This window comes from Monodelphis domestica, chromosome 4 (genome assembly GCF_027887165.1).
Source record: "Monodelphis domestica isolate mMonDom1 chromosome 4, mMonDom1.pri, whole genome shotgun sequence".
Classification (NCBI taxonomy): Eukaryota; Metazoa; Chordata; class Mammalia; order Didelphimorphia; family Didelphidae; genus Monodelphis; species Monodelphis domestica.
In genome coordinates this window covers 73,014,042-73,041,633 of record NC_077230.1, presented here as the reverse complement: position 1 = coordinate 73,041,633, position 27,592 = coordinate 73,014,042, and the positions used below count along the sequence as shown (strand labels likewise).

At 39.0% G+C, this 27,592-nt stretch overlaps 1 protein-coding gene across 3 annotated transcripts; it reads right to left on the bottom strand.

Moving 5' to 3' along the window:
- Positions 1–940: 940 nt before the first annotated feature.
- Positions 941–23,945, bottom strand: TAGLN3 (transgelin 3). Of its 3 annotated transcripts, none has more exons than XM_007493657.3 (5): positions 23,680–23,945; positions 23,018–23,199; positions 21,730–21,904; positions 2,705–2,807; positions 941–1,449 (listed from the first exon to the last, which is right to left on the bottom strand). In XM_007493657.3, the coding sequence occupies exons 2-5, from the start codon at positions 23,195–23,197 to the stop codon at positions 1,305–1,307; spliced, it is 603 nt and encodes a 200-aa protein (XP_007493719.2). In that variant the 5' UTR covers positions 23,198–23,199; positions 23,680–23,945; the 3' UTR covers positions 941–1,304. The 3 variants fall into 3 exon arrangements, with proteins under 3 accessions (XP_007493719.2, XP_007493720.2, XP_001362534.2); XM_007493658.3 differs by lacking the exon at positions 23,680–23,945 and adding an exon at positions 23,420–23,670; XM_001362497.5 differs by lacking the exon at positions 23,680–23,945 and having other exon boundaries at positions 23,018–23,669.
- Between the last annotated feature and the right edge of the window lie 3,647 nt (positions 23,946–27,592).

The window sequence follows — 27,592 nt, the reverse complement described above, 5'->3', positions numbered from 1 at the left end:
CAAATTTCTAATGTTTTGACAGCTAGGTGGCACTATGGATAGAGCACTTGACCTGGAATCAAGAAGATCTGAGTTCAAATTTTTATTCACTAGCTGTGTGATCCTGGACAAGTCATTTAAGTTTTCTGTGCCTCACTTTCTTCACCTATATGATGAGAGGTTTAGACTCTAAAGGTTTGTTCCAGGTCTGAATCTATGATCCCATGTTCTCTTCTTTATCTTTGTCATGTTCCATGTGGTAACACAATTACTTAAACTTTTTTTTTTATCCCTTTAAATCCTTATCTTCTGTCTTAGAATTGATACAAGCAGGGGATAGCTAGGTAGGTCAGTGAATAGTGTCAGACTTGGAGACATGAAGTCTTGGGTTCAAATTTAGTCTCAGATAATTCCTAGCTATATGATCCTGGGAAAGTCACTTAACCCTCATTGCTTAGTCTTTACCTCTCTTCTGCCTTAGAACCTAACATAGTATTACTTCTAAACAGAAGGTAAAGGTTTGGGGGGGGGGGGGAGAATGATTGTCATGTCCAACTCTTTGTGACCCTATTTGGGGTTTTCTTGGGAAAGATATTGAAGTGGATTGACATTTCCTTCTCCAGTTCATTTTATAGATGAAGAAACTGAGCTAAACAGGGTTAAGTGACTTACCCAGGGTCATCTAGCTAGTAAGTGCCTATGGTTGGATTTGAACTCAGGAAGAGGAGTCTTCCTGATTCCAAACCCAATGGTCTATCCACTGCATCATCTAGATGCCCCTAACCCATAGCAATCACCTAATAAGAATGTTCCTTGAATTCTTGTCTTTAGAAAACTCCCTTGCTCTCTCTTTCTCAAGTAGAGGAGGGGATGATTTCTGATGGTTCTTTCTAGTGTTAATTCCTATGATCTTACAAATCAACCCTGGCCCAGGAGAAGTTAAAAGGAAGAAGATGTCCACTTCTAGATGCAAGATTTATTATTATTTTTAATTAGGTGAGTACCTAAGAACAATAGGGGAATTGTTGGCAAATAAATAGACAACCAAATAAATAAAGTACTGGAGAGGAAGGTTGGGGGAAGGAAGGGCTTCCAGGAGAGACAGGGACATCTTTGCATAGTTCAGTAATGAACACTGGGTGGCAGCGATTTGAAATATGAATTCTCAGCAGAAATGTAGCATTTGCAAAAACCAAGGAGAGAGAGGTTTTGAGGAAGAAGAGGAGCAGGTTGGAAGGTTGACTAACTACATCTGTTTTTTTTTTTCAGCAGAGATCATGCGTGAACCTTTCATCCTCTCTACAGAGGAAGAGGAATCAAATGTTTTACATGATCTGCCTGGGCATCTCCCCATACCCAGTCATGCCCGACTGAGATGCTCCTTTGTTGCTGCCCATCTGTAGGCCTATTACATTCTGTCCTTGGCGAAGTTGCTCTTCAGAAAACCCTCTTCGGTTTTGCTGAGCTTTCCTGAACAGAGAAGAAAGAAAGGGAAATGTCATTCTGACCCGCCTCCATAGCAATATAAAACTTATTTCTATTACTTTGACCATCTCAAGATAATGTTGTTGGATAAGCTATAATGTGGCTTTCCGGCAGGTATAATCGGAACCTATTGGCAGATGTCATGATTTACCTGGTTGATCTCCAGATGGCTGCCACCATTTCTCTCTACCTTCTCTACCTCCCCTCCTTTTGAGTTTTGCCCTGATTTCGAGGAAGGAGGCAGTGAAGCCTGAAGCAATAACCTCCTCTCTTGAGAGAGACAGTTCAGGAATTTCCTACTCTTGGGCCCTCCTAACTCAAAACCTACTTTCATTACTTTTTTCCCATAGTAATCTCAGTTCTTAGGGGGAAATGAAAAGGAGCTTGCCCTAACTAAATAGATGGGGATCTTGGGCTGTGTAGATCATGGGTTGTTCATAAAGCTTGAAGGGCTTTAGAGAGCAGCTAGTCTAATGCACTCATTTTAGAGATGAGGAAAGAGAGACCAAATTGATGGTTTCCCTTATTAAATAGACAGTTTAAAAAATTAGCTCAAGCATGAGTCATGATAAAAGTACTTTTTGGTATTCAATACACACTATACATGCCATATCATACCTATCAATTTTTTTAAAACCCTTACCTTTTGTCTTAGAATAGATAGTGGGTATCAGTTCCAAGGCAGAAGAGCAGTACGGGCTAGGCAATTGGGGTTAAGTGAATTGCCCACAGTCATAGAGCTAGAAAGTGTCTGAGGCCAGATTTGAACCCAAAACTTCCCATCTCTAGATTTTTCCTATTAATTTTAAGCTAGGGGAAGATTGTGATGACATCTGAGGATACAAAAGATGTGAGGTGAGTGTCCTGAAGTTCTAAATGAGAATAAAGGTGGGGGAAAGATTATTGAATTTGGAATGAAAGGACTTAGGTTCAAATTTCAGTTCCCCTTCTTAATTACTAAATGGCTTGGGGTTTCAGGTTCCTCATCTATAAAATGACAGAAATTCCCTTCAATTCCAAGTCAATGATCCTATGATCCTATATATCCTCCCAAATGGCCAGCTCGCACCTGATTCCTTTATTTGGTGTCATGTTAGGCAAGATGAATGCAAGGTTCTTTCCAACTATGTGATCCTGTAATTCTGGGCTCCCTGTGTGCTTGCCAGCCTCCTAGGCTTCCCTCTGCACACCACTATTGGCTCCAAGTATATTGACTTTGGGATTTTTGTTTGTTGTTTACCTGTGAAACCATGATGGATCTCCTCTGTAGCAGCCATCATTCTTTGTGACTGCCAAGCTGCCTAGTGCCATCAAGGTTCTCTGCACAGCAGCCATGTCCTTCCCTAGAAATACATCAAGAAAAGTGTTGAATTAAAATATAATTCACAGGAACAAACAAATACTAGGATTGGAGCTCTTGTTGGGTTTCTAGAAGGAAAAAAAAAAGATTGACTAGTCATTATAAATGGTCCTAACAAGATCATATCAAATATACATAGTGTTTGAAAAGTGTTATTTTAAATGATTGGGGCTTAAAATTAAATTAAGATGGGATATCTAAGTAGTACAGTTGATAGAGTACCAGACCCTGGAGTCAGGAGGACTAGGGTTCAAATCTGGCCTTGGATATTTCTTAACTATGTGACCCCAGGCAAGTCATTTAACCCCCAATTCCCTAGCCCTTGCAGCATTTCTTTTTTTTAATTATTCCTAAGACAGAAGATAAGGATTTAAAAAATAAATTAAGATGTTTGGAATACCCTATAAACACTATAAATCAGTCAATCAATAAACATTGTTGAGCACTGACTGTTTGCTAGGCAATATGCTATGTGGTGAGGATGCAAAAAAAAAAAGAAAAGAAAAGGTTATTACAGTCCCAGCTTTAAAGGAACTCACAGTCTACTGGAGAAGACAACATGCAAACACACTGTACAAATAAGCTGGTTATAAGACAAATTGGAAATAGCAGAGGAAAGTGCTATAATTAAAAGGGATCAAAAAAAGCTTCCTATAACAGGGATAATTTTAGCTGGGACTTGAAGGAAACCAAGGAAGCCTGGAGGTGGAACCGAGGAGGGAGAACATTCCATACGTGAGGAAAAGCAACAGAAATGTAGGGAGATGGAGTGTCATGACTGAGGAACAGCAAGGATGTCAGTGGCAGCCAAAGTGGGGAAGGCATAGAAGGTCTATAGGGTATAAAAAGGATTGGGAAAGGTACTTGCGTGTAGGGTGGGGCATGTTATGAAGGACTTTTAATGCCAGTATACTTTTGTTTGATCCTGGGGGGGACTGGGAGCCATCTCCATTTGGGAGGGGAGTGAGGGAAACATATATACTTTGGGAAAAGCAACTTTGACAGCTGAGCAGAGAATGGAGTGGAATACAGAGCACTTGTGGCAGCCAGACCAATCAGCTGGCTTTGTGAACTGGTCTAGGTGAGATGATGAAGGTCTAGAGTGATGACCGTGTCAGAGACAAGAAATAGGGTATTCCAGAGATGTTGTAGAGATAAAATCAACAGGTCTTGGCAACAGCTTAGGAAATGGAGAGTGAGAGAGAAAGGAGATGAGTGGGTGCCTGCCAAGTCACAGTGATATTTCTGACAACGTATTTCTGAGGTTAAAGGTTTCAGAAGATGGACAGAACCGCCAGAGTTAAGTAGCACATTTCAGTCGCTGATGTGAGAAATCCTAATGAGTTTACAGTCACTGATTCTAATCAGTTCACAGTTATAATGTGATCATCTATTTCAAAGAATTAGCAGGTGGCAGGGCTAAACACATCCAGCTTCCTTCCCTGAGCACAGGGGCTCCATTTTGCCTTGCCATGTTTCTAAAACCATAGATTACAGACTGAGAGGTAGGATAGACCTCAGAGATCACTTAGGCCAACACCTGCCATTTACAGATGAGAAAACTGAGGCCCAAGGAACGGAAATGATTTGGCCTAAGGTGGGGAAGAGTCTATCCATCTGGTGGCAAGCATGAGGTGCCTGTACCTGACAATTTAATAGTAATAAGAGCTTCTGGCTAGGTCTAGATCTCCAAAGAGATCAAAGAAAGAGAAAAAGGGCCCATATGACGAGACCCATGTAATAATAATACTAATAGTAAAAATAACAAGCAGCTCTTATTATGGTGGCAAAGAACTGGAAACTAAGAAGTTGGCCTTTATTTGGGGAATGTTGAACAACTAATCATATAATTTTTAAAAATATATTTTATTTTTCCCCAATTACAAGTAAAAACAATTTTTAATGAACAAGTGATCATAAATGAATAATATGAGTACTATTTCATCGAAAGAAATGATGAATAGGAAAGGGATGATTTCAAAGAAATCTTGGAAGAGTTCTATGAATTGATATAAAGTGTGTAGAACTAAAACAGTTTATACTACAACAGTGTTAAAAAAGGAACTAGAAAGATTTAAGAACTATCCATGCAATGGCCAACCATGATACCAGAGGAGGAATGAGAATGCTACTTATCTCCTGAAAGCAAGTAAACTAAATAGAATGAGACCCACACTTTTGGATATGGTCAGTGTGGGAATTTGTTTTGCTTAATTATGTATATCTGTCTTTTTATCTTTTACTTTTACAAATAGAGTGATGAGGAAGTACAAGGGTGAGAAAATAAATACATGTTCAGCAAAAAAAAAAATAATTTTAGAAAGAACACCCAGAGCAGTTAGGTGGCTTAGTGGATAAAGAGCCAATCCTGAAGTTGGAAGGACCTGGGTTGAAATGTAGCCTCAGATACTTCCTAGCTGTATAACACTGGGCAAGTTAACTAACTTAACTAACCTCCATTGCCTAACCCTTACTGCTCTTTTGCCTTGGAATTAATACACAGTATTGATAGGAAGAAAGAAAGAGAAGAAAGAAAGAAAGAAAGAAAGAAAGAAAGAAAGAAAGAAAGAAAGAAAGAAAGAAAGAAAGAAAGAAAGAAAGAAAGAAAGAAAGAAAGAAAGAAAGAAAGAAAGAAAAGAAGAAAGAAAGAAAGAAAGAAACGAAAGAAAGAAAGAAAGAAAGAAAGAAAGAAAGAAAGAAAGAAAGAAAGAAAGAGAGAAAGAGAGAGAGAAAGAGAGAAAGAGAGAAAGAGAGAAAGAGAGAAAGAGAGAGAAAGAGAGAAAGAAAGAAAGAAAGAAAGAAAGAAAGAGAGAGAGAGAGAGAGAGAGAGAGAGAGAGAGAGAGAGAGAGAGAGGAGAGAGAGAGAGGGAAAGAAAGAGAGAGGGAGAGAAAGAGAGAAAGAGAGAAAGAAAGAAAGAAAGAGAGAAAGAAAGAAAGAAAGAAAGAAAGAGAGAGAGAGAGAGAGAAAGAAAGAGAGAAAGAGAGAAAGAGAGAGAAGAAGGAAAGAGAGAGAGAGAAGGAGAGAGAGAGAGGAGAGAGAGAGAGAAGAGAGAGAGAAGGAGAAAGAAAATGAAAATAAGGAAGAAACACCTAAAATATTAAAACTAACTTAATTACATATCTTTATATACTGTTTTTAGATTAATTAGGACATAGAGAAGTGAAATGATTTGCCCATGGTTACACAAGTATCAGAGCAGTTAGGTGACGCAATGGATAGAATGTTGGGCTTGGAGTTCAAATTTGACCTTAGAAACTTACTAGCTATGTGACCATGGGCAAGTCACTATTTGTCTCAGTTTCCTCATCTGTATAATGAGCTGGAGAAGGAAATGGGATATCACTCCAATATCTTTTCCAAGAAAACCTCACATAGGGTCATGCAGAGTCAGGCACAACTGTAAGAACTGAATAACAAATCAGCTATTAAATGTCAGACATGACTTAAACTCTGTCTCCTAAATCCAAGTATTGAAATCTTTTTACTGCACTAAGATGTGTGTCCTCCTTTAAAGAAGAACACTTGTCCAATGTCCAAGGCCTGATAATGGAGAGAAGAAATGGAGGTAAAGCAGTTGGCTCAGTTCACATTGTGTAGAGAAACCCCAGGTGGCTTCAGGGATTGGCATATTTTGTTTTAAACTTTAAAAGGTCTACCCATCTATGTACAGGAAACTGAGCATTTATTTCGTGATCCAGTGAAAACACTTTTGTGTTTTTATATAAATCCAGTGTGTGTGTGTGTGTGTGTGTGTGTGTGTGTGTGTGTGTGTGTGTGTGTGAGTGTCTGTGTGATGGGGGTGGAGGAGGGATGTAACTTGAGAAATTAAGTGACCTCTAAGGGACAGAAGACATGGTGGGGGACAATAGCCTGTTCTCCTCACTCCCACTCCTCTCCTTGTTTCCCCCAGTGACAGATGGTCCCAGTGCTGGAGGAGATGTATGGTGAAACTCATGTGATGTTTATAGCAAAATGAGCTGCACAAAAGAGAGATGAAAATTGTAGTGGAAAGATGGGGAGGACAAAGGTTAAATAAAAGGGAAGGCTCAAATCTGCTGGTGGTAGTGTTGAAAGTTAAAAGGCAGGTATTAAAATGTCCTATTAATATCTAGAATTACCAAGTCTGGCTGCTATAGTGCAGTCATTGGAGAATAAAGAATTATAAGGGGAAACAGATTGGAAGGGGCAAATGGAATTTGGAATTTGAAATATAGTGGAATAGACAAGGTGTATATAGGAAGACCATTTTGAGACAGATGGGTAGTCTTCTGTTTCAAATAGTGAATCCTAAAGCCCAGTAACATTAACATCTGCTTGTGGTCTACGAAAATGAAAAGTGATCTGTGAAGAGATGATGAAACTTGAGAAAGTACAGAAATAGAAGCCAGAGAAAAGACTGTGGAGGCAATAAGAGAAAGAAAGGAAAATCCAAAAGATAAAAAGGCAATATTGACCAGTGAATAGAGTTGCTAGGCTTGGAGTTAGGAAGACCTAGGTTCAAACCAGCTATTGATACCTGTGTGACTTTGGACAAGTCACTTGTTCTGATTGTACCTTGGGAACTCTCCTAAGATTACTGGACGAGAGCTAGAAGGTGCTTAGAGGTAGGGCATTGACCCTCTTTGCCCCATTTAATGGAAGAGGAAACTAAGTCCCAAAGAAATTAAGTAAAATGGTCTCATATTTATCTAAAGATAAATATAGATAGATTGAAATAGATATGTTACATATAAAGCATACATATACAAATAGATTAAATTATAGATAATAGATAAATATATAAATTATATATGTGTACATAAATATGTACAAAATATGTAAATATATTAGAATAATTCATTAATGTTATAATATTATATCATATTTTATATATACATATATAAACATGGCCCCAAACTTATAGAACTGGATGCCCTCTTCATTGCTGGAGAGAGTTTTCTTACTGACCCAATCACAGATATTTCCTGTATTTATATAGAAATATAAGAGGAACATTTCCTAAGAGAATACTCAAAGATAATGAATCTGACTGGTTGTGCGACATTTGTTGATAAAGGGACAAATAGAATTAAAACAAGAAAGGATGATACTACCAGAGGCAGAGATTCACCATATGATGCTGAAACCAAGTAGGCTTGAGCAGGCTTAATGAAAGATGTGGAGACAACTTTAATTACTAACTTGTCTTACTTAAAGTGATACCAAATTAGTTCTATTTTAATTGGACTAGACCTTTTCATAACCAAGGCAACTGATTCAGTCTGATTGTATATTTTAGCTTTCAAAAAAGTTGGCTCACCCAACTCATCACAGCCAAAGTAGGGAGCTGTCCTCCACTTCTTGCTTCAGCAGAAGATGACTATCCCTGACTTCAGTATTTTAAAAGACATATTAACAAAAAACACAGGATCACAAGATCATAGATTTAGATCTTGGGGACCCTTTCGAGGCTTTTCTATTCAAAGTTCTCATTTTATACATGAGGAAACTGATACAGAAGATTAAGGGACCTGCTTAGGGTCACACATCTAACTTTCTGACTCTTATTCACTGTACCAAGCTTGATCTCATCATTACTTTCCCCCCAGTCCTGACATACCTTCTAAAATGTGTTTATATAACCAAAGTAACATTAACAGCAGAAAGAAAGAGAAAAAAAGCAGAAATAGATGAAACCAAAGGCAGATTACAAAGCCTCCTGCTACATTCAAATCCCACATTTCATACTGAGTACCAATCCTTACAGATAAAAACCCTTAGTTCAAAATGTTTTATTTCAGAAGTGCTTATTCTATTTTAGATGAATCATGCATGATTCATACTCTTAACTCTTGGAAGACTGGTTGTTTTCATATTCCAGTAACTACCAAAGGGAAGCAAGAGCACTGCTAAAGCAACATAAAGATAGCATGAAGAAAACCCTCAATTTTTGCTTCTTTCTTAAACATGGACAGAGAGAGAGGCTACTTCTGAGATTTTGCTGGGATAGGGAGCTCTCAGAGGGAGAAAACTCTCTACCAATACAGGTTGACACCTCCTTAGAAATTTCTAATCTTAGAAAGTTGCCTAGAGTAGCAGTTCTCCAAGGGTAGTCCTAGGACTTCAGAGGTTCCCCAAGACTCTTTCAGGGGTTCCTTGAGATTAAATGTATTTTCACAATAATACTGAGATTTTAATTTCTAATATGATAAATGCTAATAAATGTAATCCATATAAATAAAAAATACCTGGGGGCAAGGGCAGCAAGATAGCACGGTGGACAGATTGCTAGACTTGGAGTCAGGAAGGTTCATCTTCCTGAGTTCAAATCTGACTTTAGACACTTATTATCTGTGCAGTCCAGGGAAAGTCATTTAAGTCTGTTTGCCTCAGTCTCCTCATCTGTCAAATGATCTGGAGAAGGAAATGGCAAACTATTCCAGTGTCTTCACAAAGAGAATTCTAACTGGGGTCATGAAGAGTCAGACACAACCAAAATGACAAAACAATAAAATTAGGTCTCTCCTCAATAATTTTTCAGAATGTAAACAAGTTCTAAGACCAAAATATTTTATATTGATGGTCTACAACACTGAGAGACAAAGTGATTTGACTTAGACAGTCCAGAATTTATGTGTGAAAAGGCATACTTTAACCAAGTTCTTCCTGGCTTCAAGGCTGTCTCCCTATCCACCATGTTACAATGTTTCCCTGAAATAACCTTGGAATCATCCCTAAAGGTGTGGATCAGAGTACAGGAAAAAAAAAAAACTGAAGAAAGGGCAGAAGGGAGAGAGGGATGAAATATGGTTCTCCTCAGAATGTTCTAAGTTATTGTGTTTGCCTCACTGAGTTTTTTGAGGAAATACTAAAAAGTAGAAAAACAACAGAGGACCTGTCCAGAACACAGTCATATTTCCCTCTAAGGTTACCAAATTATATGGAAAAAAGGAGGAAGAAGAATAGCAGAATAATTTACCATGAAGAAGGCTAGATAAAACAACAATAAAAAACTAGTGGGGAAAATATTTCCAGCCCTGATAAAAGTCTGATAACCAAGCTATATGGGGTATAGGCACAAATGAATAAGACAAAGGGCCATTCCTCAATAGATTAATAGACACTGGATGTGAGTCTACAATTTTCAAAAGAAAAATATAAACTATTAACAATCATGTAAAAATGCTCCAATATTGAGAGATATGCAAATGAAAACAATTCTGTGGTTTCTATGGGAAGGGACCTTGGTAACCATCTTGTCCAACTGATACATGGAAAGGAATCCCAACCACAATATATTGACAAATAAATACTCCTCCAGTTTTAGCCTGAAGATCTCCAAGGTGGGAGAATGTGCCATTTAAAAAAAAAAATAGCCCATTTTATCTAGGGACAGCTCCAATTATTAGGAAAATTTCTTTACTCTGAACCTAAATTTGTCATTTTGAAACATATATCCATTGTTCTTGGTTCTGGCTCTCTGAAGTCAGATGGATTCAATCCAATCCCTCCTCCACATACCAGTCCTTTGAATCAAATTGTCAAAGATGATTTGTAAAAAAAAAAAAAGGTTAAGTAAGCAGATTGGCCAATATGACAGCAAAGGAAAGTGATAAATGTTGGAGAAGATGGGCTAAAATTGGGACACTAATATACTGCTGGTAGAGTTGTAAATTGGTCCAACCATTCTGGAGGGCAATTTGGAACTATGCCTAAAAGGCACTAAAAGACTATCTGCCCTTTGACCCAGCCATAGCCCTGCTGGGTTTTTACTCCAATGAGATAATAAGGGAAAAGACTTGTACAAGAATATTCATAGCCATGCTTTTTGTGGCAAAAATTGGAAAATGAGGGGATGCCCTTCAATTGGAGAATGGCTGAACAAATTGTGGTTTATGTTGGTGATGGAATACTATTGTGCTCAGAGGAATAATAAAGTGGAGGAATTCCATGGGAACTGGAATGACCTCCAGGAAGTGATGCAGAGTGAAAGGAGCAGAACCAGGAGAATGTTGTACACAGAGACTAATACACTGTGGTACAATCGAATATAATGGAATTTTCTACCAGTAGCAATGTGATGACCCAGGACAATGCAGAGGAACTTAGGAGAAAGAATGCTATCCACATCCAGAGATAGTACTGTGGAACCAGAAATGCATTAGAAAAATGTTATCTATCACATAGTATTATAGGGATGTAATTGGGGTTTGGACTTTAAAAGATCACTACTGTAAATATGAATAACATAGAAATAGATTTTGAACAATGATGCATGTATAACCCAGTGGAGTTGTTTTGGGAAGGGGGAGGAGAAAGTGTGGGGGGGGAGGATCATGAATCATGTAACCATGAAAAAATGTTCTAAATAAAAATGTTAAAAAAGGATAAGTAACATTGGAGAGGTTCTGAGAAATTAAACATACTAGTACACTATGAATAGATCCAACTATCCTGGAAAACTATTTGGAATATAATAGAAAAGTGACTAAAATGTGCTGGTTCTTTGTCTCAAACACTGGGCACTTACAACAAGGAAGTCAAAGGTAGAAACATCCCAAAATGGACCAAAATATTCATAGCAACAAATTTTGTGCTAACAAAAAGCTGAAGAACAAAATAAGTGTTCATCGGTTTAGAAATGACTGAACAAACTGTGGTGCTGAAATGTAATGGGATTTTTGTGTGTGTCATTAAAAACAATGAAAATGAGCAAATTAAAGAAACTTGGGAAGAGTCAATTGCCATTGTATTATGGGATTCAGAGCCAAAACAAAACGAAAAACAGGGCCAAGAAATCAATATACTCAAAGGCTATAATAATGTGAAGGAAAACAATACTAAAAACCATCAGAAGTTACATTAATGCAATGACAAATCTTGAACCCAAAAGACTGATGATGATAGATACTTCCTCTCTATGAAGAGGTGGTAGACTACAGATGCAGAATGTTTCATACTTTGTTGGACCTGATGGGTACATCTGATTCCCTTTTGTTTCTCTGTGTTACTAAAAAAAAAAAAAAGATTCTATTGTGGGTGAGGGATTATTGGGAAATTACAATGATACTAAAAATAACTCCAAAACCATAAATAAAACTTTCTAAGGGGAAAAAAAGATTCTGGACTCGGTATCAAAAGATGTATGTTCGAAATCCGATTCCATTAATTATTTTGCAGCATGCCTCACGTCAGTCAATTAGTCTTTATGACTTTCAGTTTCTTCATCCATAAATGAAGGGAGAGATAGACCTTTGATTCCCTCATTGCATAGCTCTAAACCTGCCTATGATTTTAGCACATACGTTGCTCGATGTATAAGGAATTTAGATGATTGGAGCAGGATCAAATAGTCCGTAAATGTTGATCTGAATTTAAACCCAGGTCTTCCTTCCTGATGCCAGTCTTAGCATTTTTCCCACTATCCTGCATTCATTCTCGCCCCCTGACAAAAAGGATATAAACACTTGTATGACTCATCTCAAGGGAGGAGAGGTATTGAGAGGAAAGCATTTACTAAGCCATGACAGGGCTACCATATAAAGGTGAGCTATTGTTATGGATGCACAGGGCAGAAGGCCTCCCCCTGTCTTTCCACAGGTCAGAAAGCTTAAAATGATTAGCTAAATTGCAATGTTTAATGTCACCAGGGAAATGTCTTCCAGGCAGATCCCTAGAATACTTCCCAAATGGAAAGGTTTCCTCCTCCATGGAAACACAGCTCAGCTGCCCGTGGAGCTAAGAATGGACCATGTGGCAATACCTCTTTCCTCCCCCAGCAGCCTGGGGATAAACTTAGGAGCACATTTAAGCCTCCCTACCATCCAAATTCTAGCTTAAACCATTTTTTCACAGATCTAGTGAGGGTGGCAAGGAAAAAATGAAGGAGAGACAGAAGCATCTTTGCAGATATTTGAGTCACATTGGCAACTCTTCTAGGAATTCCACCCATTTAGCTTCTCCCTTTCCACCCATGGCAAAGAATTGCTTCAGCTTATTGCCTGCCCTTATGTTCCAGAACCATCAGCATACAGGAATGTCCATCCACCTCCCCACACCATCCCCTGTTTCAGGATTTCTCAAATTTTTTTCAGTCCCCTCAACCCTTGACTTTCCAGTAAAGCTTCTTGAACTTCCTATTCTTTATGAAAGGAAATAGTCTAGAGTTTACCAATGTATAATTAGAAAAGTTGGACTCCATCTCCCAGAATTCTCTCCTCGTCCCAAAATTCCTTTTCCTTTTCTGTTTACGTGTGTTCTTGCATTGTTGTATATAATTTTTTGTAACTCCTCCCTCTCTTTCTCCACATGCAAGGCTGGGTGAGCTCTCCCTGTTTCTCTAGATTTTAGTTTCCTTTTGCTTCAAGTTAAATATTAATAAATCTTATTTAATATAATACTTGGAGTATTGGATATTAATTTTTAAGATCTACACCACACACATGCATGTAAGAAATATAATGAATTAATTGATTTCAATAAGATTAGTAATTAACTTTACTTATAGCCCCTGGGAGTTTGAGTACCCCAGGTTAGAAACCACTGTTTTTCCCTCTGTATACCAGGGACTCCAGGGCTATTTCTTTCTTTTTCTTTTTTTAACCCTTACCTTCCAACTTAGAATCAATATGGTGTTTTGGTTTCAAGGCAGAAGAGCAATAAAGGCTAGGCAATGGGGGTTAAGTGATTTTCCCAGGGTCACATAGCTAGGAAATGTCTGAAGCTAGATTTAAACCCAGGACTTCCATATGTAGGCTTGGGATCTTAATTCACTGAGCCCCTTAGATGCCCCACAAACCTTGACTTTTAAGTAAAACTTCTTGGAATTCCTATTCATTATGAAAGGAAATATTCTGGAGTTAACCACGTAATATGCATATAAAAAAACATAATGAAGAGGGGGCAGTTAAGTGGCTCAGTAGGCTGAGAGTCCAAGGCTAGAGATAGAGGTTCTGGGTTCAAATCTTGCCTTTACACTTCTTAGATGTATAATCCTAGGCAAGTCACTTAGCCCCTATTGCCTAGCACTTACCACTCTTCTGCCTCAGAAACAATACAAAAAAAGAAATATCATAAATTAATTTCAATAAGATTAGTTATTAGCCAATTATTTTCCATACCTTTCCAAACCCCCTGGGGGCTTGAGTATCCTAGGTTGAGACCTCCTGTGCTACCCTCCCTTCACTAAGGACTCAGGGTTATTTTAGGAACTAAGATCAGGTTTGGGGGTTGAAGGGTGACAGGGAACTCAGAGATGTCTCAAGGCTTCATCCCTAAGACCAGACAAGCTCTGAGCTTCCTTGAAGTGGAGAGACCTCTGTATCAAATCCAGGGTTACTCCCTAGAGTTAATATCAGACAAATCCTGGCAGATTGGACAGAGTACCAGACCTCGAGTCAGGTAGAACTGAATTCTAATCCTGTCCCACGCATACTTAGAACCTTAAGGCTTTGGGAAAGTCATTTGATGTCTTTCAGCCTCAGTTTCTTCATCAAGAAAATAGAAATGATAATAGTACCTGTCTCAAAGAGTTGCTGTAAGGATCAAATGAGATAATATATGTGTTTTAGAAGCCTTGAGGTTCTATTAGCTATTATTACATTTACCCAAAAGAAGTAACTCCAGAAATACTTGTATTTCCCAGATTGAATCACGGCCCTGGTGTAGTTGGGTGCATGGGCTGAGGAGCAGTCTAAACTTCAAGCTGGAATCCTCATGCTATCACCCACTTGCTGCACGATGTCCACTGAATTGCCCAGCCTCTCTACACTTCTACTCTTATAGGGATTTGGGGGTTAGGAAGCAAGGAATGGCAGTTGGGTACACTTCAGTTCTTCTCTCCTTCAAAGCAGTTATGAGGGACCCTGCCTTCCTTTGTCCCTCTTCATTCTCTCTGCTAAGGTGCCAGCTTGTGTCTATGGGGGTGAGAGAGAGGGAAGGGAAGGAGGCTGAAGCTATAATTCCTTTATTTCCTTAAAAAAAAAAAAAACCTTTACCTTCCATCTTAGCAGTACTAAACTAAGTTTAGTACTAAGTACTTAGTCCTAAGATTCTAAGGTTGAAGGATGGTAAGGACTAGGCAATCGGGATTAAGTGACTTGCCCAGGGTCACGCAGTAAGGAAGTATCTGAGGCCAGTTTTGAACCCAGGAACTCCTAGCTCTAGGCCTGGCTCTCTATCTACTGAGCAACCCAGTTGCCCTCTTTCTTTCCTTTTTTAAAAAATTCCTTACTCCATGCTCTGACTTCAAGTAGGATAACCAAACAATTACATAAAGGCAGCTAACATGGCACAATGCATAGAATACCAGACTGGAGTCAAGAAGACCTGAATTCAAACCCAGACTCAGACTCTTATTAGCTGTGTGACCTTGGACAACTCAATTAATCCTGATTGCCTCAGTTTTCTCATCTATAAAATGAACCAAGAAGGAAATAGTAAACCACTCCAGTGTCTTAGGCAAAAAACCCCCAAAAGAAGTCATGGACAGTCAGACACAACTGAAAACAACTGAACAACAACCACCACACTAATCTAATTCATTGGGTTATTTTGTATAATTAGCCCATACTGTTTTAACCATGTTATAAATGCCAATAAATTCCTTTCTTAATCTGTACCAGAATTTTCACCAATATAGTCAATCAACAAACATTTATTAAGCATATACTGTGTGACAGGCACTGTGCTCAGTTCTGGGGATGCAAAGAAGAGTAGAAGACAATGGCTGTCCTTGAGGTACTCATATTCCAATGGAGGAATATGTAGGAGCTATGGGTATGGAAGAAACAGAGAGGGTAGATGGAAGGTAATCTGAAAGGGGAAAGTGTTAGCAGCTGAAAGGGCCAGAAAAGACCTCCTGCAGAAGGGATCGTGTGAGCTGAGTCAGCTTGTCTTCTACCTTTACACTAACCCTTGTAAATAAGACTGAAGTTCATCAAATAGAATCAGGACTGACTCTATGAAAACCATGAAGGTGGCCCACTATCTCTACTGTAACTTTTGTCCAAACAAGAAGAAGGAATGGCTTCCCCACTCTAAACAGAGCCACAGCCACCACCATCACCACCTTGGGGAAGCCCCAGGCACAGCTGTACAATGGAGAGAGGACCAGATGTTGCAAGCATCAGGGGGGTTAGAAACAGACTACAGAGTATCTAGGGGACCATTTATTCCCCATCAGCTTGGAATGGGATAAGGATAGGGTTACAGCAATTTGTCAAGCAAAAAAGAAAAGAGAGATAATGGTCCACAGATGGGGGAAGGAAGAGGGGAGACAAGGGGACAAAAAAGAGAGAGCTGCCCTCTCACCCTGAGAGTTATGGTATGGCAGGACATACTAGATGGGAGTTAGGGAGGGGAGTTTTCAGCATATCGCTTCAGGATAAAACATAAACTTGACAGTTGAGCATTTGTACTCCCCATCTGTCAAAATCTGGCTGCAACCTATTTTTCTGATCTTATTTCAACCTCCTTATATCTCTCTCTCCTTAGTTTAGGTTCTCATCACCTCTAACCTCAATTATTACAAATAGAATCCCTGTTGGCCTCTCTTCAATCCATTACCTACATCAATTGGCCTTCCTTTTCCAATCCATTCTCCACAAAAACAATCTTTGAGACATAAGTGTAACTATTTTATTCCCTTGCTCAAATACTCCCTATTCTCTTTATTGTCTCTAAGATAAAATACAAAGTCCTCAACTGAATATTCATTACACATCCAGACAAACTGGATTACTAGTCAAGGAAACCTATTTCATAGCATACACCTTGGTCAAACAAGTGATTGTCTTCAAGATCATGAGGATCAGCAAGCACTGGCTTAGACCCCTGCCCTTGAAAATAGATAAGTAGCATGATTCAGTGAAAAGAGTAATGGGTTTGGATTTAGAAGACTTGGATTCAGATACCAGCTCTGGTTCTTAGTGGCTGGGTGACTTTTTTTTAGAGATGTTTCCTCATCTACAAAATAATGTATTTGTACTAGATGACCTCTGAGATCCTTTCCAGCTCTAAATCTATACTCCTGTGATTCAGAATACTGTTGTTCAAAGAAAATGCATATATGATCTAACCTTAGCTCTCTCAGAAGCTAGAATTTAAGTCTATGATTTGATACAATCCTTTGTCTTATCCACATGAGGATTTTGAACAACTAACTAGCTAGTTCATTTAGCATGCACCTGCTACTGCCACAAGGAAGAGATTTAACAATATTCCTTAAAAAAAACCATAATTATGGTTCAGAAATTCAATGGAATATCATTGCCTTACAGGAAAGGATGAATGTGTAAAATAATAGAAGAGGATGGGAAGAATTATATAACAGATGGCAAAGTAAAGTAGGCAAACCAGGAAAAAATGAAAATTATATATATATATATATATATATATATATATATAGAGAGAGAGAGAGAGAGAGAGAGAGAGAGAAAGAGAAAGAGAGAGAGAGAGAACAGCAAAAAAACAAACAAACAAACAAACAACTAAATGTGGCATAATTACTCATTACAATGGACAAGATTGTGACCCAAAAGAAAACAAAGAAAATGCACCTCTATCCCATCTTTGTAGAGATGGAGGGAGTGGTCTTCTGTGAAAGAGGATGATTGCATATACCATCAAACTCAGTTGACATATTGGTAAGTTTTCTACAACTGCTTTGTTTTTTCTCTTATTTTTCTTTTGTGTATATATATATATATATATATATATATATATATATATTTATATATGTTATAAAGGATGGCTTGCTAGGGAGAGAAGAGGATGAAATCTATTTGGAAATGAAGGTGATATAAAAATATAGCAATAAAAACATTTTTAAAATAATAATATAGATACCATGATCCATCATGTGTCCACACTGTTCCAAGTTTCTGTCTCCCTAACACTGGAAAAAACCCAATATTGAATTGAACGTTTCAGTTGATCTAAATTTTACAATTTAGCATCTTAGGTTATTATAGACTGCACTATTCAGAGAGTACTGGGACCTTTTAGAAACTATGGGTCCTTTCTGTTTGCTTCCAGATTCATTGCAAATGTAACTGAAATGATAATGCTACAATAATATAATCTCATAATTTACATAGAACTTTGAACTTTATGAAGCATTTTCCTTACAATATGAAATAACTTTGTGAAAACACATCTTGCCTCCATTTTATAGATACAGAAACCGAGATTTAAGGAAGCTGATTTAAAAGTCACTCTTCTAGGAGGTGTTGGAGCCAAAACCAAATTCCAAATCTTCTTTTACCTCAGTTTCTTCATCCGTAAAATGGGCATCATATGAGATAATATTAGACATTATAAAAATGCTATTATTATCATTTCAGATCATTGAATCCTGAATGCATCTGGAATCCCAGCCTGCTTGAATAATTGAAATCTCAAAATGAGGGTACATCTGGCCAGTCTTTCCTTCTGAGTTTCTGTTAACACATGGCCTGGGGCTAGTAGATGTCTGAAGGTATGCTGTGGCTCCTTTTTCAGAGGAAGGTGAAGAGCAGCAGAAAAGACAAATGTAAATGAGAAATGGAGGAAAGATACAGTGGAAAGAGTGAAGAACTGGGGGTCAGAGGTTGTAGTTGTTCAGTTGTTTCTGATTCTTTGTGACCCCATAAATTTGTCCATGGAGTTTTCTTGTCAAAAATAATGCAATGTTTGACTTTTTCTTCTCCAGTATGTTCGATTTTACAGATGAGGAAAAGGTAGTTTAAGTGACTAGTCCAGGATCACATAGTGTCTGAGACCAGATTTGAACTCAGATCTTCCTAAATCTAGTTCCAGTGTGCTATTGACTGTATCACCTAGCTGCTCCAATGATGTGAGTTCAAATTCCATCTCTGATACTTTCTATCTGTATGACCTTGGGGAAGTCACTTAACTTCCCTATGCTTCAGTTTTGTCATCTGTAAAATGAGGAGGTTGGACCAGAGGACCTTTAAGTTCTAAATCCATGGTCATCTCATTACATTGGCATGAGGCAGGGCAGTTTGGATTGAATCAGAACCAGAGGCTCTGCAGGGAAGAAAAAGGATGGAAGGAGATACCTAATAGTATGGGCATCTGGGGATTTAAATAGCCTGCAATGCTGAGGTTGGCATTAAAACCACAGGAGAGACTGAAGTGAAGAGGGAGATTTGTGAGCAGAAGACTGAGAGGGATAACTCATAGCCTCGTGTTATTGATGTACACACTCGCACCCGCACTGACCCTCCCTCCTAATCCTGGCCTGCCGTCATCTCTCTAATCCGAGAGCATTTCCACCTCAGTGCCTCTCCTACACCTGCTCAGCTGCTCCTCTAAGCAGATGCCTCCTCATGATGCCTGGCTCAGCTCCTGCTCCTGCTTCCTGGCTGCTGCCTCAGTCACCGCTCTGCTTGCTCTGAGTCATCTCCCTCCCTTTACTCTTTGCTCTCTGGGCATTTCACCTGAGCCTCCATCCGGTCCCCTCCCCACTCCAACCCCCAGATTGCCCTCTCGTCACTCCAGAGCTTTTCCTTCTTCCTGCCAATGGCATAATCAACAGCCCTGGCTTGAGCTCCAGGGGATGACATCCGTTAGCCTTCTGAGCTTCAATCATCCTTACCCAGGACTAAAAAGCCACCATTAGAACATTTTGGTTCAGTGGATAAAGTGCTAGCCCTGGAGTTAGGAGAACCTGAGTTCAAAACTGACCTCAGACATTTACTATTTGTCTGATCCTGAACAAGTCATTTAACATTGTTTGCCTCAGTTTCCTCATCAGTAAAATAAGATGGAGAAGGAAATGGCAAACTACTCTAGGATTTTGCCAACTAAACCTTTGATGGGGTCATGAAATATTGGACATGATTAATTAATCCCCACCAAAATATAGATTTTAAAGATAAAAGGGGCTACAAAGATCACCTAATCCAGTCCCTTCATTTTTTAACCCTTCGCTTCTACCTTAGAATCAATAATGTGTATTGGTTCCAAGGCAGAAGAGTAATAAGGGCTAGGCAATTGGGATTAAGTGACTTGCCCAAAGTCACACAGCTAGAAAGTGTCTGTGGCCAAATTGGAATGCAGGACCTCCCAGAATTGCAAAGACCTCTAGGAAGGCTTCTAGAACACTGGGTAGCACCCCTTTGAAAGATCTTTAGCGAAAAATCAATTAGAATTGACCAGAGTAAGATACCATCATGGGACTTCTATCTGCTGTGATGGGGGCTAGAATGAGCACTGCTTCTAGAGTCAAAAGACTTGGGTTCAATTCTTACCTCTTATGTACTACCTGTGACTTCTTGGGAAAGTCCCTTAATATTCCTGATCCTCAGTTTTCTTATCATAAAATTAGAGGGTTAGACTAGATGGTCTTTAAGTTTCCTCCATCTCTTAATCTATGATCCTATCATCTGTATGGTAAGAGATTTTGGTAAGAAATGCATAAATATTGGGTAGAAATTGTCCTCAGTAGCTTCAAAGTTCCCTTCCTTTCCACTGTGATATAGTGGAAGAAGTACCCCTTTTGGGATTAGGGGTTCTGAGATAAAATCCTAATGTTCTCATTTGTTTCCTGTCTAATCTTCTTAGACAAGTCCCTTACTATCTCTGGAACTCACTTTACTATTTGGCAAAATGAGGAGGTTGGAGTTGATAGTCTCTGTGTCCCTTCTAGTTTTAAAACTATAATCATATGGAACTCTTCATTTCTGTAATGATTCTGTCATACTCTGAATCACAGCAGACTATTTTTTTTCTTTTTTTAGGAAGGTAACAATGCTGCCTCTGTCTATTTTTCATAGAGGCACTTCTAAGATTAATGGTACAAATCATTTTTCATACACTGCTTTCCTTAGCAGGTAGGTACTAATACTAGCTCAATCTAAGGTGCCATTAGCTGGTAGACTGGAACACTTAATGCACTTTAAAATACTATTATCTCTAATAGAGAGAAGATACTGCTATCACCAGTGAGCCCCATGTGATGACAGCCCACTCGGATCACTGTGTCATTGATTTGCTCCAATGGGCCTTTTGAGACAGCCAATAACAATAAACAGATGAAATAACGGTTGATTCAGTAGCCACCGTCTGTCTCTTAGTGATTCGAGCAGGCTTTATTGGAACCACAGTAAACAAGAACAGATATGTACATGGGGGGGGGTATAGTGAACCCCTGGGTAAACGTTAACTACAAGTTAGGGTTTTCATTCACTTCCTGAATTTAGTGACAAAGGTAAAAGAATCGTTCTTTCATTAACCCTATTAAGGAATGGAAGGCATATTCTCATCCCTATACCACTTTTCTCTTAACTAGTGTTTGGATGGGTGAGGCAAAAGAAATAAAATATATTCTATGTATACTTTTCTTCCAAATAATGTCTTCTGGCTATATGTCAAATTGCAAAGACTCCAAGATATCCTTAATTTGATAGCTCTTCCACAAAATGGATATAGCACACCACTGACAGAGCATTAGGATAACAGAAAACTGACAGGCAAATGAGTTAATGGCACTACAAGATGTTTCTAGATGAAAGAGAGAATCAAAGTGAGAAATGGTAAACAAAAAAAAAGATAGACAGGGAGAGAGAGAGGGGAGAAATAGAAGGAAGTAGGGACAAAGAAGAGGGAAAAGGAAGGAAGGAAGGAAGGAAGGAAGGAAAGAAGGAAGGAAGGAAGGAAGGAAGGAAGGAAGGAAGGAAGGAAGGAAGGAAGGAAGGAAGGAAGGAAGGAAGGAAGGAAGGAAGGAAGGAAGGAAGGAAGGAAGGAAGGAAGGAAGGAAGGAAAGAAGGAAGGAAGGAAGGAAGGAGAGAAAAAAGAAGGGAAGAAGAGAAAGAAGGAAAGAAAGGAAAAAGGGAAGAAGGAAGGGAGGGAAGGGCAGAAGAAAAGGAAATTTCTTAATATATAAATAAGTTGTTTGCCCACATGCCCTTCAGTTGTTTACCTTCCCATAGATCCACAGTCTGAAAAATATCTGTGGTTCTGACTCCATAGATTTCAGCAGCCTTTAAAAACTGAGAGATTTGCTCCATCTGCTTGAAAGCCATTTTTGACTCTGAGATCTTTGGGATTGGCTCTTGTCCTGTTGGGTGTAAACTATTTATCAACTTGCACAGCACCTGAAAAAGGAAAGAGGGGGTGGAGAGTCTGTCTAATATTATTAGTTACAGGTCACTAAAAGAGAAAGCAAGCAACTTGCACTGTGAGCAACATCGGAGGGACACAGAAAGGCGTGGCAGTTTATACCAGAAAATGAAATGATCCAAGTCCTATTCCCAATGCTGCAAATGATTTGCTGTGCAGTCACAAACAAGCTACCTACCCTCTCTGAACCAGGAAACCCGTGTACAACTGGGGAAACCAGGGCCCAAACTTCAAAAGACAGTGCTGATGAGCAAATTACTGGGCATAGGTGCTGGAGGGAGGTTATTTCAACAGCATGTTAATTAATTAACTAATTAATTAATTCTTCTCTAGCCAGACAGACAGACAGACTGAAATCAAGCTTGGTGATCAACTAAGCAAATGGCATTGCTCTGACAAAGAACTGAATTAGAAAATCCCGCCCAACACCCCTCTATAACAATACTATAAAAATCCAAACATATGAGGTAAAGAATAAGCTAAATATTATGTAACAAGCTAAGGGCAGGGCTCAGAGAATTGCTTGAGTCACAGGCTCATGTAGGCAGGACTCCATCTCCCCACAAGCATCTGGTTGGGAAAGCAGTCATGAAATGATGATCTCCTTGGGTTTCCCACTAGCTGCAGCCCTGAGCCTCTTGAACAAAACAATAGGACCACCACAGTCCAAGGTCCGGTAACTGAATCCATTCACCTTAAAGGCGGAGGGGGGACAAGCAAAAAAGGAAAAATCGATTCTGAAATAAGTTATTGAACCATAGATGGCTGGTGGGTTAAAAAAATGGGAGCGTGAAAAAGAACTATTGTCTCTGAAGAGGGGCTGAGTTCCTTTGAATTGCCTGAAATTTCCTCCAAAGCTATCAGAAATACCCAGGAAGCATGGCAATCCAATACCTAGCTAGAAAGGGGGATTGCTCAGGTGGGTGAGTGTGGACCATGGAGAGCTCCAGAGATTGTTCATCCCCCAATGCCAACCATAGCCTAACAACACAAACTAGCAGCCTGTCTATAGAGGAGAGCGAGGAGATGCTTTCCTAGCCCACTGACTTAAGGCGGCCATCAGAAACAAAAGATCAATCAATGTTTACCGTCCCGTCCATTAACCAGTTCTGAAAATTGGTCCGGCCAGGGGATGGATGTTCTATGTCCTCTCCACATTGCAGAATAATCCAGTCCACTAGTCTATTCTCCAACTCCTGATCATACTTCTGTTCGATCTTCTCCTGTACCTCCCGGCTTAAACCATAGCTTGGTCCCCTGTTAGCCATCTCTGGAAGAGAAGAGATAACACAGCCGTCATTCAAACAATAGCAGCAGCCTCCTCTCCAAGATCCCAGACCAAATGCAGCGGTGGCTTTGGTTTAAAGGGCCAGGAAGAGAATGTAAGGAGTCTCAGCAGCAGCTGCAGGGACCAGTGACAGCAGAAGCGCGTAGAAACGAAACGGGGGAGGGAAGCTAAGGGGGAGGGGAGAAAGGGGGAAAGGGTGCACTTTAAATCGAGATCGTGAGCAGGGCTTCTCCTGGATCCAGCAAAGGAAATGCAACAATATTCGGATGGAGCTTTAGAGTCAATCCTCATTAAGTCCAAAAAGGGAAGCAGGATCCCTGAACAGCCCCCGGGGTGGGGGTGGGGGGGTTAGGAGAGGGGAAGGGGGGGGGGGGAGAGAGAGAGAGAGAGAGAGAGAGAGAGAGAGAGAGAGAGAGAGAGAGAGAGAGAGAGAGAGAGAGAGAGAGAGAGAGAATACTGTACATGGAAGCTCTGGAGAACAGAAGCCAACCAATAGGGGAAATTGGATGGTGATTGTTTCCCCCCCTGTTCAGTTGCTCTTTGGGAAGCCTGAAAACATGGGATCTAAAGGAGATGGTAATTAACAGGGAGAGCAGGAGACTGGCTTGATGCTGCGTTGCTGATGCTGCATGGTGATCTGGAGAAGGATGTACTGATTTGATTTTCTCTGTATGAGGAGGGTGAAACCAGGGGCGTTGCTAAGAGCTCTTCAAGGGGCCAGCCCACTTCTGCCAGTCAGTCAAGCCTACATTGCTTGTTTCTCCTCCAGCACAATTCTTTCCCCTCCCCTTGGGAGAAGGGATGAGAATGAGAGGCAGGCTGTGGTCCAAAGGACAATGGATCTGGGACTGGGGAAGAAGGGGAGAAAGGGGAAGGGGGGGGGTGGATAAAGAGAAATATGTAAATCTCTAGAGAGCCTTTTGTATCTACTGACCATCTGGTATAAAGAACCGAACTACTTTCCTCCATTGTCCACCATTGCAGAAGAATAGGGGAGATCCACTGCCACTGGCATTTGGTCTCCATTCCAGGTTTCATCACAAAACTTTCACCCTCCTTGGAAACTAGACTGTTTCCAAAAATTCAATGCAATTTTTAAAAATTAAGCTGCCATTATCGTTATTATCTCACTATTCTTGTAACAGAGTGTTTAAAGAAAGAGTTCTTAACCTTTTTTTTTTATCTTGGGCCCCTGTGGCAGCCTGGTGAAACCTACAGGCCACTTCTTAAATAAATGTGTTTAAATGCATACAATAAAACGCACAGGAGTATGAAGAAAGTCAATTATATTGAAATACAGTTATTAAAATATTAATCAAAAAAGTCCCCAGTCTCCATGTTCAGAACTCCTTAGATTTGTTTTAAATTATAATGTGTTTTATTTTACTTTTTGATGCACATGGAAATGACTTTTGGAAGGCTGTACTTTTAAAGCAAAATGCCTTTAAATTCATTTCCCTGGAATGCTTTTTTCTTCGTTAAAATACATTTTTATTTTTCCAGATTACATGCCAGTACAATTTTTAAGTGTTCGCCTTCTGATATTTTGCAATCTATGTTCTCTCTCTCCCTCCCACTCTCCCCTCCCCAAGAAAGCAGGTAATATGATATAGGTTGTACATAAATTATCATATATGTTTCCAGGTATGTCATGTTGTGGAAGAAGATACATTGCTTACACTAGGGGAAAATTCATGAAGGAAATAAAGTAAAGAATGATACATTTCAATTTGCATTCAGACTCCATCTGTTCCTTCTATGGCATCCTTTTGTTGTTGTTGTTGTTGTTGTGAGTGTCTTGGAAATGTCCTGGGTCCTTGCCTTGTTGATAATAATTAAATCATTCACAGTTGATCATCATACATTATTATTGCTACTGTGTTCAACATTCTCCTGGTTCTTCTCATTTCACTTTGCATCATTTCATATAAGCCTTTCCAGGTTTATTTGTTTGTTCCAGTCATTTTGTTTGTCATTTCTTATGGCACAATAGCATTTCATTCCACCGATATACAAATTGTTCAACCCCCACTGATGGGCATCTCCTCAGTTTCCATTTTTTTACCATTACAAATAGAACTGCTATTAGTATGTTTGTGTAGACATTTTGTATAGACATTTTTGTTCTTTCCCTCATCTTTAATTTCTTTGGGATAATAAGAACCTATTGGGCTTTAAAGAAATTATTGACTACTAGAAATCGGGTTTCACAAATCATTCCTAGCTCATAATGTAAACTATTGGTATTACAAATATACTTGCATTTGTTGTTAGGATAGGTTTTGATAAACAGTTTTTTTTCTATGAACTTAAAGATGCTATTGACTTACCAAAAATTAAAGTTTTTAATGGTTTTTACAATTTCTGACTTTTTCAGAAGTCTATCTCTCCAATGGGTATAGGGATTTCTCATGTACAAAACTGAGGAAAAGAAACAATGAAAAATGATCATTCCTAGATGTCTTGTCATTTCTGAGATTTTTTCATAGACTAAGGAATATTTACCAGTCTTTGTTAAGTATGTTTCATTTCTGGCTAGGAATCTGAAAGTTATTATGCATTACAGTGATTAGATTACTGAACATGGAGTCAGGAAGGCCTAAGTTCAAAACCAGCCTCAGATACAAGCTGTGTAATTCTGGGCAATTCATTTAGTCTCTGTATGCCTCTGTTTCCTCAACTGTAAAATGGGGATAATAGTACCTCCTACTTCTCAGAGTTTCTGTGGATCAAATTAAAAAAAATATTTAGCAGAATGCTTAATAACTGTCTTTTTAAAATTTCCTCTCTTCACAAAATCCAGATCCCATTCTCAGAGACCACTTTATTAACCAGTTCTTAACTTCTCAGATTCAATTTTCCCTTCCAGTATCCTTTGCCTTTAATGGACAACAGTGAAGAAAAAAATAACTTTGTCACTATGGTCTTCAGATTTTTGACCAAGGCTTCATAATCTTTGGCAATGCTTTTACTACTCCTTCTGAAAATGTCATTTGTGCCCATGTGAATCATCATAAGTGAGTGATTATCATCTGTTTTGATGTCTTGAGAAGTTCACTGTTGCATCTTGAATGTACGCCTCAGTAAGACAAACCTTTCTATTGTCATCAACGTTAACAAATGACTGCTTCAGTATCCCTGGGCAGGGAATTACCTCTAGTACTGCTCTTTTCTTCTTCCTGTGCCTCTTACTGGGAGAAAGATCTCTCACCCAATAAGTTTTGTAACTCTACTACATTAGGCTTGAAAGGATAAGAGGTTCCTTCTTCCTGAGAGCACTTATCTCTTCTTCACAAAGAGACACAGGTCTGCTTCTTAGCTTTAATTGTTCATGTGACCTATTCCTTACCTTCCTCTTTCATTTGACATTTCCATTTCCATCATTCTGACAAAAGTTGTCTCTTGCCCCCTAATTTAGGTCCCCCCTTCTTTGCTATTAAAACTTTGCATCTATTTCTGAATATAATGTAGTCCCTTTCCCTTTTCCTCAAGGAGGGAGATTATCCTGTTCTTGGAATGCAGCTAAAAGTCACTCACAAGTGACAGAAATATCTCACACTCCAGGAAAGTCACTGCATAATTTAACTCTCCATAATGGTTGAGATTTTCAGCCTTATTTCATAAAACTACTCCTGGGTTTTTACAGCTCAGCCCAAAACACCTGGTTGAAAGTCGTTGGTTTTTTCTTTCAGCTAATTATCACTTCCCAATCATTTGACGATTCCACGAAAATTCTTTTCCTTTGTCTCCACAATCCCACAGCCACAGCTACACCCACTTCCCTTTAATTTTTCCCAGTCTCCTTTCTATTATACCTATTTGCCTCACTCAGGAATCCATGTATCAACTTGCCTAATCCTTTAATCATACTACTAACCTTTCCTTGTCTTGCCAACTGCTTGCTCCTTAGCCTTCTTGAGTCTCCATCTTTGTGGTCTATGTTAGTCTTCCTTGATCCTTCTAATCCATTATATATTATTATGTTATATATTATAATTCTTTATAATTCTTATTTTTCTTGATCTTACTCCCTTTTATAAGCAGGAAGTAGAAACTGGACTACAGTAGGACCTTTTTTACATGACCAATAAGTTCCAAGACCCTTTTCTTCAGTTGAAAAATACATAATTGCAAACTCCATTATTTAATAAGTATTTCTTATATGAACATATCTAGACACTATGACTTTTCCTTTTTCTCTTATTGATGATTCTATTTATTTTTAAAATATTTTTCCATGTTTACATGATTCATTTTCTTTCCTGGCCTTCTTTCCTCCTCCATCCCAGAGCCAATGTTATCACTTATACCTATTTCCATATTATTCATTTTTGCAACAAAGCAATCTTTTAAAACCAAAATTCAAAGCACATAC